Here is an 18,530-nt window from a genome sequence, read left to right as displayed (position 1 = left end):
TGGAGTTTCACCCTTTTTGCCCAGGCTGGAGTGCAGATGGTACGATCTCAGCTTACTGCAACCTCCACCTCCCAGGTTCAAGTAATTCTTCTGCCTCAGCCTTCCAAGTAGCTGGGATTATAGGTATGCACCACCATGCCTGGCTAATCTTTTGTATTTTTAGTAGAGATCGGGTTTCACCATGTTGGCCAGGCTGGTTTCAAACTCCTGACCTCAGGTGATCCACCCTCCTTGGCCTCCCAAAGTGTTGGGATTACAGGCGTGAGCTAGTGCATTTAGCCTTATGCACTTTCTTTACATTGACTGATCTTTCTATTTTGCTTCAACTCAGAGGCTCTAGAGCCCAGTGAGTGAGCTGTACAGCTGCCCAGGTGACCTCCCATCAAACCTTCTAACAGGACATGGTAGAAAACAGACAACAGGCACTGTCACGAGAAAGATTGACAGATCTCAGATGGGAAGGGGTTCATTTTATAAGTAATCACAAATTAAAATGTGACAAGTAGCCAGGCACACCCACTCACCTCTGTAATCTCAACACTTTGGGAGGCCAAAGTAGGAGGATTGCTTGAGCCCAGGAGTTTGAGATCAGCCTGAGCAGGATAGCTAGATCCCCTCTCTACAAAATAATTTTTTTAGTTAGCTGGGCATGGTGGCGTGCACCTGTAATCTCAGCTCCTCAGGAAGATGAGGCAGGAGAATTGCTTGTGCCCAAGAGTTCAGGGTTGCAGTGAGCTATGATTGCTCCACTGCACTCCAGCCTGGATGACAGAGTGAGCCTGTCTCTTTAAAAATAAATGAAATAAAATGGAGTAACATTCTGTTTAGAGCATGGATTCTTAACGTCTTTTTATCATAGGCCCCTTTGACAGGCTTGTGAACCATATGAATTCCCTTATAAAGTAAAATAAAAATATAGAATAAAACATTAAATAACAGAACAAAATATTAGATTACAAAGGAAATCATTGTGGATAAAGAAAATCCGGTACACATACACCTTGGAGTACTATGCAGCCATAACAAAGAATGAAATCGGGGCCAGGGGTGGAGGCTCACGCCTGTAATCCCAGCACTTTGGGAGGCCAAGGTGGGCAATCAAGACTATCAAGGTCAAGAGATCAAGAATATCCTGGCCAATATGGCAAAACCCCATCTCTACTAAAAATACAAAAATTAGCTGGGCGTGGTGGTGTACACCAGTAGTCCCAGATACTTGGGAGGCTGAGGCAGGAGAATTGTTTGAACCCAGGAGGTTGCGGTGAGCCAAGATCGCACCACTGTACTCCAGCCTGGGCGACAGAGTAAGACCCCGTCAGAAAGAAAAGAAAAAGAGAAAAAGAGAAGAAGAGAAGAAGAGAAGAGAAGAGAAGAGAAGAGAAGAGAAGAGAAGAGAAAAGAAGAGAAGAGAAGACAAGAGAAGAGAAGACAAGAGAAGAGAAGGAGAAAGAGAAGGAGAAAGAGAAAGAAAGAGAAAGGAAAGGAAAGGAAAAAGTAAAGGAAAGGAGAAAAGAATGAAATCATGTTCCATAAAGCAACATGGGTGGAGCTGAGGGCCATCATCCTAAGCAAAATAACTCAAAAACAGAAAATCAAATACTGCATATTCTCATTTATAAGTGGGAACTAAACAATAGGTACATGTGGACATAAAGATAGAAATAATAGACACTGTCACTCCAAAAGAGGGAGGGGGAGGTGTAAGTAAAAAGAGATAGTCCTAAAGAATTTAGATTTGACTAAAGAAAGATCACTATAATATGCTTCAGATAATTTTGGCCCAAAATATGTTAATACACATATATGCTATATGGGGAAGTATCTAAAACTCAATGTCATGTCTGAGTTTCAGTCAGCTATTTGGTTATTGAATATTTCTAGGAAAATAATGGGTCATTTGAAGACCTAATGATTTGAGTTTTGTTTGGCAGAGTTAATGTTCATATGCTGTTGATATGATCATTTAGCTTATACTTCAATTACCGGGGGGCTCTATGAACTGTTTTGTAAATTTGGAGATAGTTACTTTGATGCAGCTGTAGAATAAAACAAGAACACCTAACTAAATAGACTTTCATCTTTCCTTCAAAGCAAGAAATAAAAATAATCATTGCAAAGAAAAAAAAAAAGGGAGGGGAGTTGCAGTGAGTACAGTGAGTAATGAGTGAGTACACACCACTGTTCTCCAGCCTGGTTAGTGAAGCGACAGTTGAAAAACTACTTATTGAATGCAATGTTCACTATTCGGATGATGGGTTCACTGGAAGCCAAAGCTCACCATTATGCAATATATCCATGTAACAAACCTGCACATATACCCCTGAATCTAAAACTTAAAAAACAAAGAAAGTTATTATATTGAAATGTTGTTATCAAGATCTTAATAAACAAATGTAATATAATAATAGAGCCACTTCTTTTACTAACTCATTAAATAAGGTCTACTGAAAAGCCTAATAACAACCATAATTATGAATAAAGTCATACATGATATTTAAAAGCGTCTGCAAGGCCAGGAGCGGTGGCTCATGCCTGTAATCCCAGCACTTTGGGAAGCTGAGGTGGGTGGATCACCTGAGGTCAGAAGTTCGAGACCAGCCAGATCAATATGATGAAACTCCATCTCTACTAAAAGTACAAAAGTTAGCTGGGCATGGTAGCATGAACCTGTAGTCCCAGCTACTCAGGAGGCTGAGACAGGAGAATTGCTTGAACCTGGGAGGCAGAGGTTGCAGTGAGCTGAGATTGCACCCTTGTACTCCAGCTTGGGTGACAGAGTGAGACTCCATCTCAAAAAAAAAAAAAAAGTGTTTGCAACAACTGTAATAGGATGTAAAAGTGTCTGGAATTTTTATTGTTAGCAAAGGCACAGGCACTGCTAGGATTAATGTGGTTTGTTTTGGCACCTCTACTCATCAATAAAACAAATGCTAAATTTCAGCTCAAGGTTGGGAAAAATAAAGATATAATTTACAAATACCACATGTTCTCACTTATAAGTGGGAATTAAACTTTGAGTACACATGGAGAGTGGAGTACACATTGAGGGTGGAGACTGAGAGGAGGGAGAGGATTTAAAAAAAAAAAAAACCTACTGATCAGGTACTATGCTTATTACCTGGGTGATGACGTAATCTGTATCCTAAGCCCCCATGACACGCGATTTACCTATATAACAAACCTGCACATGTTCCCTGAACCTAAAATATTTATATTTTAAATACAAAATTTAAAAAATGTTTTAAAAGATGTAATTTATTTCCAGATTCATCCCCAGCACACTTGGGGAAGGAGCGGGGCATTCTTACTTTCAGCCAAGGAGGTCTTGGCAGGTGCTGAAATAGAGCGTGCCCCTGTTTCTGGAGAACCCTTTCTTCTGGCTGTGGGGTCTGCGGGAGAAGAGGCAGGTAGCAGGGATGTTGGGGGCTCGGATGGTATGAAGTTTAACGTCTGTGTTTCAACGGGTGTTCTCTCCTGTTCTGTAGTGGTTTGCCTTGAGGTTAACTCAGGAGGCTCCTTCTGGGACATACTTAGTATAGATGTTGGAGAAAGTGTCAGAGTTGAAGTCTGAAGATGTACCAATATGTTGGGCTGTCTTGCCACGGAGGGCCCAAGAAAGAGTGAAGTCTTCTGGAGGTGGATGCGGTGGGGGAAAGGAAGCTGGTTTCTTTCTCAGTGGATAGGCTTGTGGGAGAGGAACTAGAACCAAACCTTGCTGCTTGACCTGTGCTGAAGAGACTTGTGAGTTTTGATGCAAGAGAGGTCAATTTCATATCTGATGAAACCTTGCTTGGGACTGGGTAAGGCATGCTCTCCAAGGCATATCTATAGTCCCCTGTTCCTGAGGTGGGGACTCTGGGTTTATGCCCTGCCATAGAAGGGGAGGAAGATCCTTCAGGGATTTCAGTAAAACTTGTTGATTGAACTGAGCTTGCACTTATGGTCTTTGTGGAAGTCATCATCCCTGCTCTTGGGCCTTTTTCTGGAGACCTGGACAGTGGGAAAGATCTGAGTCTGGAATGGTATTCAGGGACTGTCCAGGAGTTGGTAAAGAAGCAGACTTAGTATTCAAACTTGGGACCTCAGAAAAGTCAAATGTCAATATGGACTGTGGGATCACCAAAGTTGGGGGAGCTGTAGTCAGTGATGAAAAGGCCTTTGATGGGCTTGAGGAGGCAGAGACAGGTGTTAGGAGCCCTGACTCAGCCCTGGTGGGCTTCACAGGTATCCCATTGTGTGCTGTTGATTTAGTAGCTGTCAGTCTGTTCCTGGTGATTTCAGACATGGCTGTAACCTCACCTGGGCTCATGGTCAGAGGGAGAGAATAAAATGTTTTGGTTTCAGTTGAGTGAGTGGACCCACTTCTGATTCCTCTAGAGCTGTCCAAACCCTTGCTTCCTGTGGTTAGTGGCATCACAGATGCCCTCTCAAGCCCAGCTGATGAGTCCACCAAAGCTGTTGTCTCTGAGTTATCAGAACTCTGACTAAATACAAGGGAACCTGTCATTCCTGCAGGCAAAATAGAAAGTCCTATGGTGATCGAACCTTCATAGGCCGTGTTCTGTGGAGTAACAATCTTAGAGGAGGAAGTGGGAGGATGGGGTGGACTTTCTGCTACTCCTTGGATAGTGATTCCAGGGATGCTCCTATCTGGGTTACTTTCTGTCTTAAGAACCAGTGCATCACCATTTGAGGCCTCTGACATGGTCAGGGTAGTCTCTGGGTTTGTGCTAAGTCTATCAGAAGCTATAGTTACCAGTGGGGTGGAATCAAAGGATGTAGCTAATGAACTTGTTGGCTCAGTGGCAGTGAGTGGGATGGCTGAAGTGTCCTGTAATAAAGTAAGGAAGGAAGCTCCAGAGAGAGTCCCTATAGTTGGAAGTTTAGAGAGCAGTGTGGACACAGGTGAAAACAAGATAGTATCTGTGACCAAAATCTTTGAGGTGAGTGTTGTGTCTAAAGTCTCAGTGATCACCAAAAGGCTCTCAGGAGTAGTGAAGTTTCCCAGCTTGCTCCAGACATGGATGTAGTTGGGGTCTGTGGTGAAGAATGAATGGCTTTGCTTTCACTTATAGTGAGAAGACTGGCTTCTGATGTAGCACTGGATCCAGTGACCACTGCTCCTGAAAGATGGGGAGTGAAGGCAGTGACTGGTCCAATATTTGATGCTGGAAGTGAGTGTGTCTCTCCTGCAGGACTTGTCTTGAGAAAGCCCATGGCAGGTAAGTCAGTAGTACTGCCTGCACTGGTCCATGTACCTGGCGCTGGAACAGAAGTGACCACAGAGTTGCGAGAGGTAGGATTTTCTCAGGCAGCAGTGTTGGTGCTGACCACGGTGCTGAAAGTTTCTACTGGACTAGATCAGGCTAATGGGGCCAAGCCTGTCTTGACAGGGTAGGTGAGTGTAAAGGGTGGTAAAGTGGATGGACAGCCACCCACATTGAAGTGCCCATCAAGAGAATAGGTGTTACTGGAAATAGATGTAGAGGTGGCTGTATTTGTCTCTATTGTAGATATGGGAACCTGGGGTCTATCTGAAGAGAAGAGAGATGGGGAAGAAGTTGCTGTCACTCCTGAGAGGCTAGTGGGACTGACGGAGGCTGTTTTAGTGACATCCATAGTTGGAGAAGCTGTGGGGTATTGATCAGATCAGAAGAAGAAATGCTATCTGAAGGAAGCTGATTTTTTTGTCCATGCCTCAAGTGTATCTGAGGTTTTTACTGTAGTTGTACTATCCAGTGAAACTGTGCTGGTCTCTGTGAAACTAGCAGTGAGAACTATGGGGGAAGTGATTAGAGGAGCAGAGGTGATTGTCCTTCTCTCTCCCAGTGTAATGGAGGAACTGGCTCCTGTGGGTTTTGTGGATATAGCTGAACTGGTCCAATCCCCAGGAGTAGGTGTCACTTTTGAAGTCAACTCAGGAGTGAGAAATAAAATGGTTTTAAATAAATGGGTTGTCCTTTCTGGGAAATGAGAGATAGTTGTGGCTTCAGTCTCAGGGGAGGAGGAAAAGGGGGCACTAGGAATACTCTCACCCCCATTTGAAGGTTGATAATTGCATCTGATGCTACTGTGGACAAGCCAGGTGGACCTGCGCTGCTTACTGGGATGCTTGTTTCTGTATTAGTAGTTGCATGGGACCACAAAGGGATTGACACTGTCCCTGGATCCTTGCTCATTCTAAAGGAAACCAAAGACTCTGAGATGGGCAGGGATATCGTCCCACTTAATTTGCTCCCTGCTTAAGAGGCTGTGCCTGAACTCGGGTTAGGAGTACTCTCAGATATAAAACCAGAAGCATCTGATCTAGAAGTTATGGCTGCTGAAAGGGGGGCTTCAGAGCTGATACTTGCCCCTGCAGAAGTCTCAGAAATACTTGTGCCCAAGGATGCATCAGTGTTCAAAGTACTTGGGGCTGTATTCTGGGGGCCGTAAATCTCTGTTTCTGGATTTCTTTGCTTAGCAACTGATGTGGATGCAGCTGAAGAGTGGAAATTCAGTTGTGGTTAAACCTGGGTTTGAAACCCCAGGATGAGCTGAGGACAGTGCCTTAGATAAACTGGCACTTGGCCAAGTTGTAATAGGGAGAGATACAGTGAGTTTCCATAGCCAGGAAGTGATTTCTGTCTTCTTACTGATTGTGGAATCTAATGATTCAAGTGAGGCTGGAGAATATGGAGAGGATGTGCTGCTTCCAGAGGAGACTGAATTCTCATGGGTAGGGGAAGCAGACAGTGACACAGAGTTGACATATGGACTTGACTGTGTCTGCCCAGAAACTTTTTCTGAAGAAACTGCATGTAGTGGTTGAGTGGACTGTTCAGTTGTGCCTATACTGGTCCATTCAATTGTTGCTGGGGTAATGGGAGTATGTGTCATGGGTGCTGGGCTGATGCCTGGTCCTGAGGTTATGCCTGTAGAAATGACTTCCTCTACTGGAATGGATGAAAAAGGCAACATTAAGCTTATGGCCCTGTTTCCAGGAGTTGAAGTCAAAGTGGTCTCTCCATCAGGAGCTGAGGTCTCAGGTGGGGGACATATTGAAGAGGACACTTCACTCCTCTCTGTGTAAGTCATGAATGTGTGAGTGCTGGCTCCCACAGATAGGGACTTAGAAGAGGTATTGGAGCTGTTTTCCAATCTGGAGGCTCTAGTGATACCAGTATTCAATGGCCTGTCAGTGTCCAAAGTTCCTGTAGAGCTGGTGTGCACCCCATGGCTGAGGTCAGGTGAATCTGTGGTCTTGGTGATGTCTCTGAGAGTGAGAGAACTCCATGGTGTCACCTCCATTGATAGAGTTGGAGATGGAAGATCCATAGAGGCAGTTCTGGGTTTTTGTTTTTCTGTACTTTCAGTGCTTCTCAAAGCTGTGGACAGAAGGGTAGCTGAGCTGGACTGTGTCCTTGCTGAAGGCTTGGAGATATCTGAGGTCATAACTGTGGTGACCTCCTTGGTCCAAAATGTGCTGCTCCCTATGAATTCTACATCAGGAGTTGGAGGAGATGAGGGTAGATGGATGCTTGTACTCATCTGGCCTCCTTGAGCAGTGCTGAGTTCAAGAGAGGAGGAGGGAGCTGTATTTCCCTGGGTGCTCAGCCTTGGTCTGCTTCCCTTACTAGAATCTGTGACTCCTTCAGTGGTTGATTCAGAAAGCACAGAGGAAACTTCCTAATGACTGGCTGCTGCTTCTTCCTGGGGCACTAGAAACTAGGAGTCCCACTGTCGCAGCCATGGAGACAGTGGCTGTAGCACTTCCTCTTTCCAGTGCCATGTTTGTGGATGTCTCAGCTGGGGAGGATGTTCCTATGGGAATGCAGGCTGTGTCCAGGGCGACTCCACTACTGCTGCTCCCTGCTGTTGTGGTGTCCATGGGTGGAGTGGATTGAATGTTTGTTGCGCCAGTCTCAATCTCTATGGAGGGTGTGTCTGTAGATGGTTTCCAAAAAGTGGTTGCCTTGAGGCAGCTCCTCCCTTGTGTCCTGAGCCCAGGGTCTACTTCAGTAAGATGGGGAGGGGATGCTGAGGCTGGTACAGATGTTTGATCTTTGAGTGATTGTGTCACATGAGTAGGATTCATCATTGCAGAATGGGTGTCCTGTGCTTGTGTGGAGTGTTCAATCACACTGGTCCACATGGTTGTCAGTGGGGTGATAGGAGCAGTTGTCATGTAGGGGACTGGGCTGGTATCTAATAATGCAGTGCTGCCCATGGAAGAAACTTCTCCCACTGGAATGAATGAAGAAAACAGATTGGAGCCTGTTGACCTCTTTCCAGGAATAGAATCAATGATGGTGCCTCCTTCCGGACCTGAGGTCTCAGGAGATGAATGTGGTAAAGAGGACATTTCACTGTTTTTCATTTCAGGGGTTTCTGAGTGTAAGGAAAGTTTGTGTTTGCTCTTTAATGACTGGTTTTGTAGACTGAAGAAACAGGAATGGCTCTACCTTCCTCTTCTGCAGTGCTGACTGGTCCCTTTTTCAGAGATGTGAAGTGAAGTATATGTGAGCTGGCTTTCATACTTGCTGTGGGTTTTGATGTGTGTGAAGCCATTCTTGATGTAGACATCTGACTTTTATACGTGCTGGTCCCTGTGACTTCACCATGGTCTGGTGAAAGAGTACAGCTCTCTGCAACAGAGCTGGGTTCAGGTGAGGTGGGAGTCGCTGTTGTCTGTGGAGTTAGTATAGAGCCAGTTATCTCTGTGGAATGTGTGATTCCTCCTGAGGTTGAGTGTGGGAGGTCAGAAGGAGTGGTCTCAAATGATTGACTTGACATCAATGCACAAACAGAGCTAGGGACTGCTGTGCTCTCACTTGGGATAGTGGAGACCACAGCATTTAATGTAGCCAATACCACTCTTGTAGATGCCTTAACTGGTGATGTGCTTCCTGGGGTCAAGCTGCTTCTACTTTTGCTACCCCCTGCTGTTGTGGTTTCCGTGGGAAGAATGTGCTGAATGGTGGTTGGGTCATGTGTAGAAGTTTTCCAGAGAGCAATTCCCTCAGAGATGCTTCCCACTGTTGATCTGCCTCTTAAATTCATCTCAGTATCAGGAGCAGAGGCGGCCAAGGAGGTAGATGATTTTTGTCTCTGCTCTAGGATTTATACCTGCAGAACTAGTATTCCACAGATGAGTTGACTGTTCAACTGGATCCAAATGGCTGGACCCAGTGGCTCCTGTTGATATGGTTGGAACAGGGGTTCCAGGGAAGACTGAACTCTGAGGGGCAGTGGATCTGGTGTCTGCTGCTGCAGAGATGTCTGTGTTAATGACCGTTCCTACTGAGATGCGTGTTGAAACCAGAGTTGAGCTAGTTGCCAAGGTGTCAGGTGTGGGATTGCCAAAATTTGGGGCTGAGATGCTACCCCAGATAGTTTTGCCTCCAGCTTTAGGGATCTCCACTGAGGCCTTGGACAGAGAGATTGCAGTCTCCTTGGATCTGTTTTTTGAACTCATGGTGGACCCCACAGAAGGCAAGTGGATAGATGAGATGGGGTTGAGATGAGATGAGATGGTTGCCCCCTCTGAAACGCTTGTAACTTCGATGATGTCTGCACCCTCTGACAAATTAGAAGCCATGTGCATAGAGGAACTAGTGAGTATCCTGGGACTGATACTGGATACATCTGTGGTCTCAGTGGAGGTGCTGAGAGTGAGGACATTCCCTGGTGCAACCTCTGTTAAGGGAAATGAATATGGAAGGTCCCTGGAGGTAGCTTCACCTTTCTCCGTTTTAGCATTTAGAGGCTAGTACTCAGAATAGAAGAAGAAAGGACAGAGGAGGACAACTCAGTCTGTGTTGTGGCCTCAGATGTGTCTGAGGCCATACCTGGGGAAACCCTCTGGGTCCAGACTCTGATGGTCTCAGTGGCTGCACTATTAAGAGCTGAAGAAGATGAGGACAGAGGGATTCCAGTAATTCCCTGGGTTCATCCAACAGAGCCAGGATTAAAAGAGGGTTAGGCATCACTCTCCTGTGTGGTAGATGTGGGGCTGCCTCTGTCCTTGGATTCTGTAACTCCTCTAGAAGTTGGTTCAGGGAAGGCAGAGGAAACTTGCAACTGATTGTCTTGTCCATCTTGGAACACTTGATCCCAGGGCAGTAGTGGAGGTAGAAAGTAGGAGAGTTTCCATATCCATAATTGTATTTATGGATGTCTTAGCTAGAGCCTTGGTCACTGCAGGAAGTTGGGTTGGGTCCACTGCTGCTGTCTCCTCTCATTGTGGTCTTCATGAGGGAGGTAGATTGAAAGATGTCTAGACCAGTTGTGGCCCCCGGGGATGTCTCCTTGGAAGAAGTTCCTTCTAGAATGCTGGTCATTGGAATGGTGACCCCAGGGACCACCAGAGTAGCATGAGGAAAGGAATAAGAGGTTGGAACCATGGATGATTTTGGGGGAGACTGTGTCTTCCCTCCAGGACCTGTCTTTTCTGAATCTGTGTTCTGGATCTCAGTGCTGGCCAATGATGTCATTACAGCAGAGATAGGAGTAGATATTCTCAGAACATCAGAGACTCCAGGGACACATTCACTGGGTCCTATTCTTTGGGAGCTGTCTGACTCTGAGCAATTCCACTGGGATGGATGGCAAGACTGAACTCAGGCTCCTTGTCCTAAAGTCCAAAGAGCCACCCCAGGTTGTCTCTCTTGATGGTATTGACATACTCACTGAGGTTCCAGATTCAAAGTTGGTCTCACCTGTTTTGCTTATGGACACAGGAGTGACAGGCACCAGAGAGGGAGAGAGGACAGAAGAAGTAGTCCTGGTGAAACTGGTGGCTTCAGGGCTCATTGATAGATCAGAGGCCAGAGGATTGGATAGGTTGGCATGTGTTTGAATGCTCATGTTGGGTCTATCTGAGGTCCCAAATCTCCCTCTCCAAATCCGTCAGCAGAAGGGAGGGACATCAAGGGGAGGTGCCGAGGAAGAAACCACCCCTTGATGTCCCTTCTGCCGATGGATTTGGAGATGGGGGATTTAGAGTGGCAGATATATTGTCCTCTGCTTCTGAGCTGGTAGCACTATTGCTCAAAGAAATGGTAGAAAGAACAGCTGAGCTGTACTCTGCCCTTGCTGTGACTTCATGTGTGCCCAAGGCCATGCTTGTGGTGGCTCTCCTGGTAGATGATGTGTTAGCTCCTGTGATAAGAATAGAAGGAGATGAGACCACAGGGATCCCAGTGTCAACCTTAGAACTTGTCTCTGGGGATAAAGGCAGAGCTGAAGTCCCTTGTGGAATCACAGTGGCTGTGTTGAGTCCTGCCCCAAAATCTATGGTTACTTTAGGAGTTGACTCAGGAAAGATGGAGAAAACTGTCGAATGTGATTGGTCAGTTCTTTCTAGAATGCTTCCCTCAAGGCTGGCCTTATTCTTACCTGGAAAGGTAAAAAATGGGACCATTTCTGTGTCCACTGTTATATCTATAGACCTCTCCTGGGATCCATGTTCCTTTAGCTGAGTGAGTGGTACCCAAGATGCCGTTAACATTGGCACCAGCTGCAGAAGTGGAGTTGACAAAAGTGGTCATTGAGAAGATAAATGTGGCAGTTGTAGCCTTCCTGATGGCAGTCACTGTAGCTGCCTATCTGAGAGAAATCCCCTCCTCATATTGATCCCTAACGTGAAAAGCACCCTTGTAGCTTCCAAATATGGAAGATATTTGCAGGATAGTCAATGTCACTGGGCTTCTGCTGGGCAATCCTGTGACTATAATGGGTAGTTGTTGAAAGAGGAACAGGATGCAGGGGAGACCTCCTGACTATTCCAAATTTCTCATGGGATGTAGATTGGGACTTCAAAGCTTCCCCTACTGAACGAAATCTAGAGATGATGCATCATCCCCAGAACGCTGTCTGCCTATACCAGGCTGTCAATTTTGAGGATATAAATGATGATCAGGGAACTTCCATCCTATCCATGAGTAGCAATGCTTGCTGGCTGCCTTTCAGAGTAACTCTCAAGCACAGAATTACTCATGAAGAGAGATTTTCAAATTGCAAACTGCAAAAGTCCTCATCCAGGCACAGTCTGATACAACGAGGAGCCCCTAAGAGTGCAAAGGGGCTTTTCTTGGTTTTTATCCTTTTACTAAAGATCAGTTGAGTACCAAACCAATATGTCTGACTGTGTGACTTATTGGATGGACTAATAAATGAATGAAGAGAACTTCAGGGTTTCTCCACCCTCATCAGAGATCTAATTTGGATGAGATGATCACACAGCATATTCTCCTCATATATAACTTGTGAGACCAAGGAGAGAAATCAAGATGGCAGCTACTTTTCCATCTACCAGGAGACAAGCTCACTTAAGGCAACTAATCATTCTGCTCATGATAAACAAGTGAAAAAAATGTCACCAGGGCAGGTTCAATTGGAATTACAAAGAGGAAGTAAGGATGAGACATCCTCATACCTGTTGTAGTGGCAGGTGACCTGGGTTCTAGAGAATCACTTGTTGACCACGGAATGAGACTCTTAGCTGTTGAGCCTGGGGTCCTGCTGGAAGGCTCCACACTCCCAACAGTCCCTGTTGGAAAAGATGAAGAAGGTGATGTGATCAGTCATTTCAGAGAAAAGAGGTAGTCACAGAGATCACATACTTCTCTTCTCACCATTCTTACCAAGCAACATCTTCAACCAAGGATATTTAGGGGAGCTCCTGGTTTCATATTCATGGTGGGTTAGTTCCAACTATCAATTAGGGAAAATGGCAAAAGGATGATAAAAACAGGTCACCCTACGAAGAAGTTGCAAATCCTAAATATAAAAATGATATTATACCATATAATCTGTTAAATTTCACTTCTCCTTGTATATCCAGAAGAATCAAGAGCAAGGACTTGAATAAAACATTGGTTTTTATACAAATGTTTATAGCACCATTACTCACAATAACCAAAATGTCCATTTATGTATGAATATATGGACAAAATGTGATATATCTATACAATGGCATATTTATTATTCAGCTTTAAAAAGGAAAGAAATTCTGATACATGATGAATCTTGAAGACATTATGCCAAGTAAAATAAGTCAAACACAAAAGGGCAAATATTATTTGATTCCACTTATATGAGACACCCGGAATAGTCAAATTCATAGAGACAAAGTGGCATAGTGGTTACCAGGTGTTTGGGGGAGGGAAAAATGGGGAGTCATTGTTTAACGAGAATAGAATTTTAGTTAGGAGTGATGAAAAATGTCTTGAGATTGATGATGGTAATGATTACACAACAGTGTGAATGCAACTAATGTCACTGAATTGTACCCTTAAAATAGTTAAAGTGGTGGTAAGTTTTATGAGAGATATATTTTACCACAATTTAAAAAGTGGTTTTTTTTTTTTTAAGTGGTATTCCTTAAGAATGGCTACAAACCAGGATGTGGATCTGTGCTCCCATAACTATGGACAAATGTAGGTGACTTCTACAGTAAACTAAGAAACCACACACAGGGAATAGCAGTGGCCACCCTGGCCAGATAGACATCTCCCATGATCAAGAATTCTGAAGCAGTGCAAGTAAGAGACTTTGTGAAACAAAGCAAAAGATTCCTCACCATCACCAATGACTACCCAACCAAAGATCAGAAACCCATTTCCAAGAAGGTAGAATCATCAGGTCCTTACTTGTGAATGAAAGTGAGCTGTCAAGATGAGGAGCATAGGTGCTTCCTGACCCAGTAGTCTGACTTTTATTGGTTGTAGCCTCTGCCAGTGGAAAAGCGGGTGTCCAGGGGGTGCCACTGCCAGCCTCAAAGGAGGTGGATGCTCCTGATGAAGTTTTGGCTGAGCCAGTCTCCATTCCTGGGCTAGTGTGCTCCAACTCTGGGCTTCCTGAGGAGGAAATGGCATCAGCAGTGTGGCTTGTCTGTGCCAGAAGGCTGGTAAATGCTGATGAAGAGATCCAGGTTGGGATTGTGGAATCCAGGGAAGTTGCCCTGGGACCTTCTCTGGTGGACAGATCAAAAGAAGCAGGACTGTTGTGAATGATAGAGGACATATGAATGGAGGAACTTATTTCACCTTTAGAAGAGGAGCTGGACCATGAGGTGGTTGAGCTTGTTCCTGCATCCTCTTCAGTGCCCATGGAAGATGTGATCCCAGAGAGAGCCATGGGAAATGTTGTGCCTAGTAGTCCAAGGGACAAAGAGGAAACTGACACTTTCTCAGTTGACATTTCCTTAATTTTAGGGAAGAATAAAGTAGAACCTGCAGTTTCACCCACTGTCGGGGGAACAACCAATGAAGTGGTCCTATCAGGGGAAACAGAGGAGGCTGAAGAAGGAAATCCTGACCCAACCCTTCTCATGGTCACTGATGACTCTGACCAGGGGTCACTTTGCCTTCTGGAAGTGGTTGCCTCAGAGGAAACTGAGGCCCCAGCAGTGCTTGAGGTCAAAGGCATAGATGAATTCCATTCAGCAAAATTTGTTCCCAAATCTACTCTGGGTTTTCCATAGCCAGATGTCTGTGTGACCCCTCTGTCAGTTTCCGTAGAGCTGAAAATGGCAGGAAGACTTTGCACCTCTGTTGACTGCCCTGGAGAAGAGCTTGTAACATCTTGAGATACAGAGTTGACTGGTGTTGTTGCCTCTGATATGAGTCTCCTCCTGGTTGAATGGGGACTTTGTAGCAAAGTGATCAGTACTGCTGAGGATGTGGGTTCTGCAGATGGAAGAGTAGAGGTTGGAAGAGGTGGTGAACTCTTCTTGGCTTCTGTGCTGGGGAAGCCTGGAATCCTAGATTCAGGTACATCAGTGCTGTATCTAGCCCCTGAGGATGTGACACCTGTGGTTGCAGTGTCTGTGGATGAATACATTAATGAGATGGATGGACTTGGTTCTGGGCCCATGCTGGGTTCCTGGGAGACTGTGACTGAAACAGGAGTTAAGTCCCCAGTTATGCCCAAACTGCTGAATCCTAGATGCTGATCCAACATGGTTGAACCTATATTTTCAGTGGCACTGGTATCTGACTTTGAAAGTTCATGAGAAGGTGTGGACAGAGGTGGAAAAATAGCAAATGTTCTCATGGGTGAACCTGGACTTGAAATGTCAAGGTCTGTTGAAGCCATTTCTTCTGTCAAACTGGTACTCCACCTTGTTGCCATGGGGAGAGTGATTGTGGTCTGCTCACTGGTGGTGAGGACCATGGGTTCCTCTGGGACACCAGAAGTCAGTTCCAACGTTCTGCTTCCAGTAGTAGGGGATGTAGAGATTACTACAGAGACGGGTCCTGGGGTTGACTGTGTCTCAAATCCAGGTGATTTTTCTGCCAAATTTGTGTGATGTAATTGAGTGTAGTATTCAATTGTGTCATTGTCGGTCCATGCTTTTGTGGCTGGGTTGGTGAGATTGGGTGGACTTGAGATTTTAGGACTTCCAGAGTAAGCAGCTGGGCTGGTGGACTCTGTCTTTGGATGATTGTCTGTGGTTCTGAGCATCCTCACTGAGTGGGGTATAGAGACCTGAGCTGAACTTATATCCCTAGGATCCGTAGTGGTGATGTAGTTGGTGGGGGCCCAGGTACTACTAGTATTAGTCTTTCCAGGAGGGCTCATCTCAGGTGAGGACCCAGAGGAGTAAGCAATTTCATTTGTCTCCATTCCGGCTGTTGATACATGAATATTGGTCTCTATTGAGGGGAAGGTGAGAGGTGTATAAGAGCCAGTTTTTACTACTGAAGCCATGGGGAGGTTGATGGTGCTAGGACTTTCTGAACTAGTGTGTACTCCGAGGTGGATGCTGGGTGTGTTTGTTGCTTCAGGGTAGGTGCTGAGGGTTGGGAATCCCCCTTCCGATGCCTCTGTTGATGTGGCTAGAGAAGGAGAGTCCAAGGGAACCAGGGTGCTTTTCCCCATGGCAGCACTTGTTGGAATATTACTTGGTGTCAAGGAAGTCATGGAAAGTAAGTCAGGTGTATTCCATTGACTCATTTCAACTGTGTCCTTTGTCATGCTTGTGGTGACTCTCTGGGTTGAAAAGGTGGAGCTCATTGTGACTTTGGAAGTAGGAGCAGGAGGAGATGTGACTTTGAGAGTAGGAGCCAAAGGAGATGAGGACAAGATGCCAAGCCAGGTGCTTCTAGCAGAGCCATGCTCAGGAGATGGAGGGTGGGTTGCAGTCATTTGTGGAGTTGAAGCTGAGCTGGTTCCATCTTTAGATATTGTAATTTCTCCAGATGTTAAATGATAGAAGTCATCAGAAAATGTGCCAACCAATTGGCTTGTCCTTCCTGGAGTGTTTGAGCCAGCAGCATCCATAGACTGAGATGGATATACTGACATTGAGACACTTTCTTTGGCCATGGCAAAATCTGTAGATGTCTCAGAGGAAGCTGTGGTTCCAGTGGGCAGGTGGGTTGTGGCCAATCTTCTTCCCGTAACGTAGCCCCTTACAATTGGGATGTTAGTAGAAGCCATAGCATAAACAGTGCCTGGGCCATTTGTGGTCTCTGTTGTGAGCATGGCTGTTGATAGTTTCCTGACAGAAGCTGCTTCCACGGAACCAGTTGCTGGAGAAGTAAACACACTGGTTGATGCTGGGAGTCTCTCCATTTCCATGCTAGGACTTGTCTCCACCCACTGTGTGTGCTGGGGTTCACTAAAGTGCTGAGCTGTGCTTTCACTGGTCCATGAGGATGCTGGTGAGATGCTAGAAGTGGTTGCCCCCAGGGTGTCAGAGCTCCCGTGAGCAGCTGTACTGGAACTCTGCCTCCCAGAGGCGCTGCCTGTGGGGCTGAGCTCTCTTGTTGGGTGGGATAAAGAGACCTGAGATGGACTTCTGATCTTCCTGTCAAGGGTGGTAAAACTTGGAGTGGGGCCCAAGTTGGCAGTCATTTCAGTCTCCTCTCCAGGAGCAGAGGTCTCAAGTGGAGTCATAGATGCTTTCAAATTTCCTTCTGTTTCCTTTCCATGTATGGAGTAATGGGTATCGGTCTTCTCTGAGACTAAAGTGGTAGATGGAGATGTGGTTGTCAGCACTGAATTGCTGGTGCCACTGAGGGCACCTGGACTCTCTGACCATTCTAAAGCCAAAGTCTTGGTTGTGTGGGTGCTGGGTAGATCTGTGGTCTCAGTGAAGGCACGGGAGGTAAGGACACTCTCTGCTGTCTGCTCTGTGGATGTAGATGGAGTCCCTAGAGAAGAAATTGTACTTCGGACCCTTTCAGTGCTTGTTTCTGCATTGCTTAGTGTCATGGAAAAAGGGATCGCTGAGTTGGGCATTGCACTGGTTCTGGCCTCAGGCATCCCAGGAGACATAGGGGAGGTGATACTCTGGCCGAAGAATATGCTGGTCTCTGATATTTTATTATTGAAAACTGAAGCAGATGACAGCAAAGGCACACTGGTACTTATTCTGTTGTGTGCTGGGGAGCCAGATTCAGGAGAGGAGAAGGGATATCCAGTGGTTGAGGGAGTCAGTTCCAGGCTTGTTCTGGCTCTGGAATTTGGGGTCCCTCTAGATGATGATAAGTCAAGAAAGGAAGAAGAAACTGTCCCAAATGATGGGTGTGTCCTTCCTGGAGTATGTGGGTCCATAACTGTGGTCTCAGCTGGAGTCATAGACAGTGGGACACTTTCCTTGGATGCAGTCAAATCTACAAATGTCTTCATTAGAGATGTGATTTTTGCAGGAATATATCTTATGTTCCAGGGGGTCCCTGTACTGTCACCTTTGGTCGTTGAGGTCTCAGTGGGGGCTGTGTACCTTTCAGTGACTGGACCTCTTGTGGTCTCTACAGTGAGTGTATGTGTCGATGCTTCTTTGGTAAAATTCCCTTCTGTGGAACTGGTCCTGGTGCTTGGGGAACTCAATCCTGAGACCATGCTTGTAGCAAGGGAGTTCCTAGAGGAAGTTCCATTGACCTGGGAACTCGGTGATGGGCTGGTTCTTTGCTCGGAGTGTGTAATTCCTCTAGAGGTTGACTCAGAGAGAGCAGAGGACATCACGCCCAAAGACTGGGTGGTTCTTCCCACAACCGAAGATGCAGGACTGGCCAAGGTCTTAGCTGGGGAAGTAAAGGGCAGAGTATGTTCCATCACCACAATCACACCTGTAGATGTCTCATGTGACAAGGTGACTCCTGTCAGCCCTGAATCTATTTCTGGTGTGGCTTTAGTGCTACTGCTTCCTGCCATCCAGGAGTGGGTGGGAGAAGGTGACCCAGGAAGAACTATGGGTTTCAGCATGGATGGGTCAACATTTGCCTCTAGATGGAGGTCTAAGAACAATCCCTTCAGAGAAGGTGGCCTCTGAAGAGCTCCTGGGCTCCCTGAAACTCCAGAATTTCTCAGGGTGGGAGATATGGCTGGGGTCCCTGCATTTCTCCTGGGAAAACCTGTGTCTAGAAGAGCTGCTGTATGTATGGGAGGTTGAGGGAATTTTGCAACCCTGCTGATTGAGAAGACCAAATCTCAGTGAGAGAAAGGAAAGGATAGCACAACCACAGACAGTTTCCTGAAATAAACAACTGACAATCTCAGTTCTTCCCTTCAAGCTTTTTTTTTTTTTTTTTTTTTTT

General features: G+C 45.8%; 1 protein-coding gene across 1 annotated transcript in view; it reads right to left on the bottom strand.

Moving 5' to 3' along the window:
* The window catches only part of MUC16 (mucin 16, cell surface associated), a 146,342-nt gene extending 127,935 nt beyond the window's left edge, over positions 1–18,407 (bottom strand). The window contains 10 exon segments of the mRNA XM_037728349.1: positions 3,309–3,632; positions 3,635–4,000; positions 4,003–4,995; positions 4,998–5,636; positions 5,639–5,693; positions 5,695–6,053; positions 6,056–6,483; positions 6,485–7,666; positions 7,668–8,166; positions 14,898–18,407. Coding sequence (XP_037584277.1) covers positions 3,309–3,632; positions 3,635–4,000; positions 4,003–4,995; positions 4,998–5,636; positions 5,639–5,693; positions 5,695–6,053; positions 6,056–6,483; positions 6,485–7,666; positions 7,668–8,166; positions 14,898–18,198 — 8,146 coding nt within the window. The 5' untranslated portion in view covers positions 18,199–18,407.
* Between the last annotated feature and the right edge of the window lie 123 nt (positions 18,408–18,530).

Source organism: Cebus imitator, unplaced genomic scaffold (assembly GCF_001604975.1).
Source record: "Cebus imitator isolate Cc_AM_T3 unplaced genomic scaffold, Cebus_imitator-1.0 Scaffold263, whole genome shotgun sequence".
NCBI classification, from domain to species: Eukaryota; Metazoa; Chordata; class Mammalia; order Primates; family Cebidae; genus Cebus; species Cebus imitator.
This window is presented reverse-complemented; position numbering and strand designations above follow the sequence as displayed.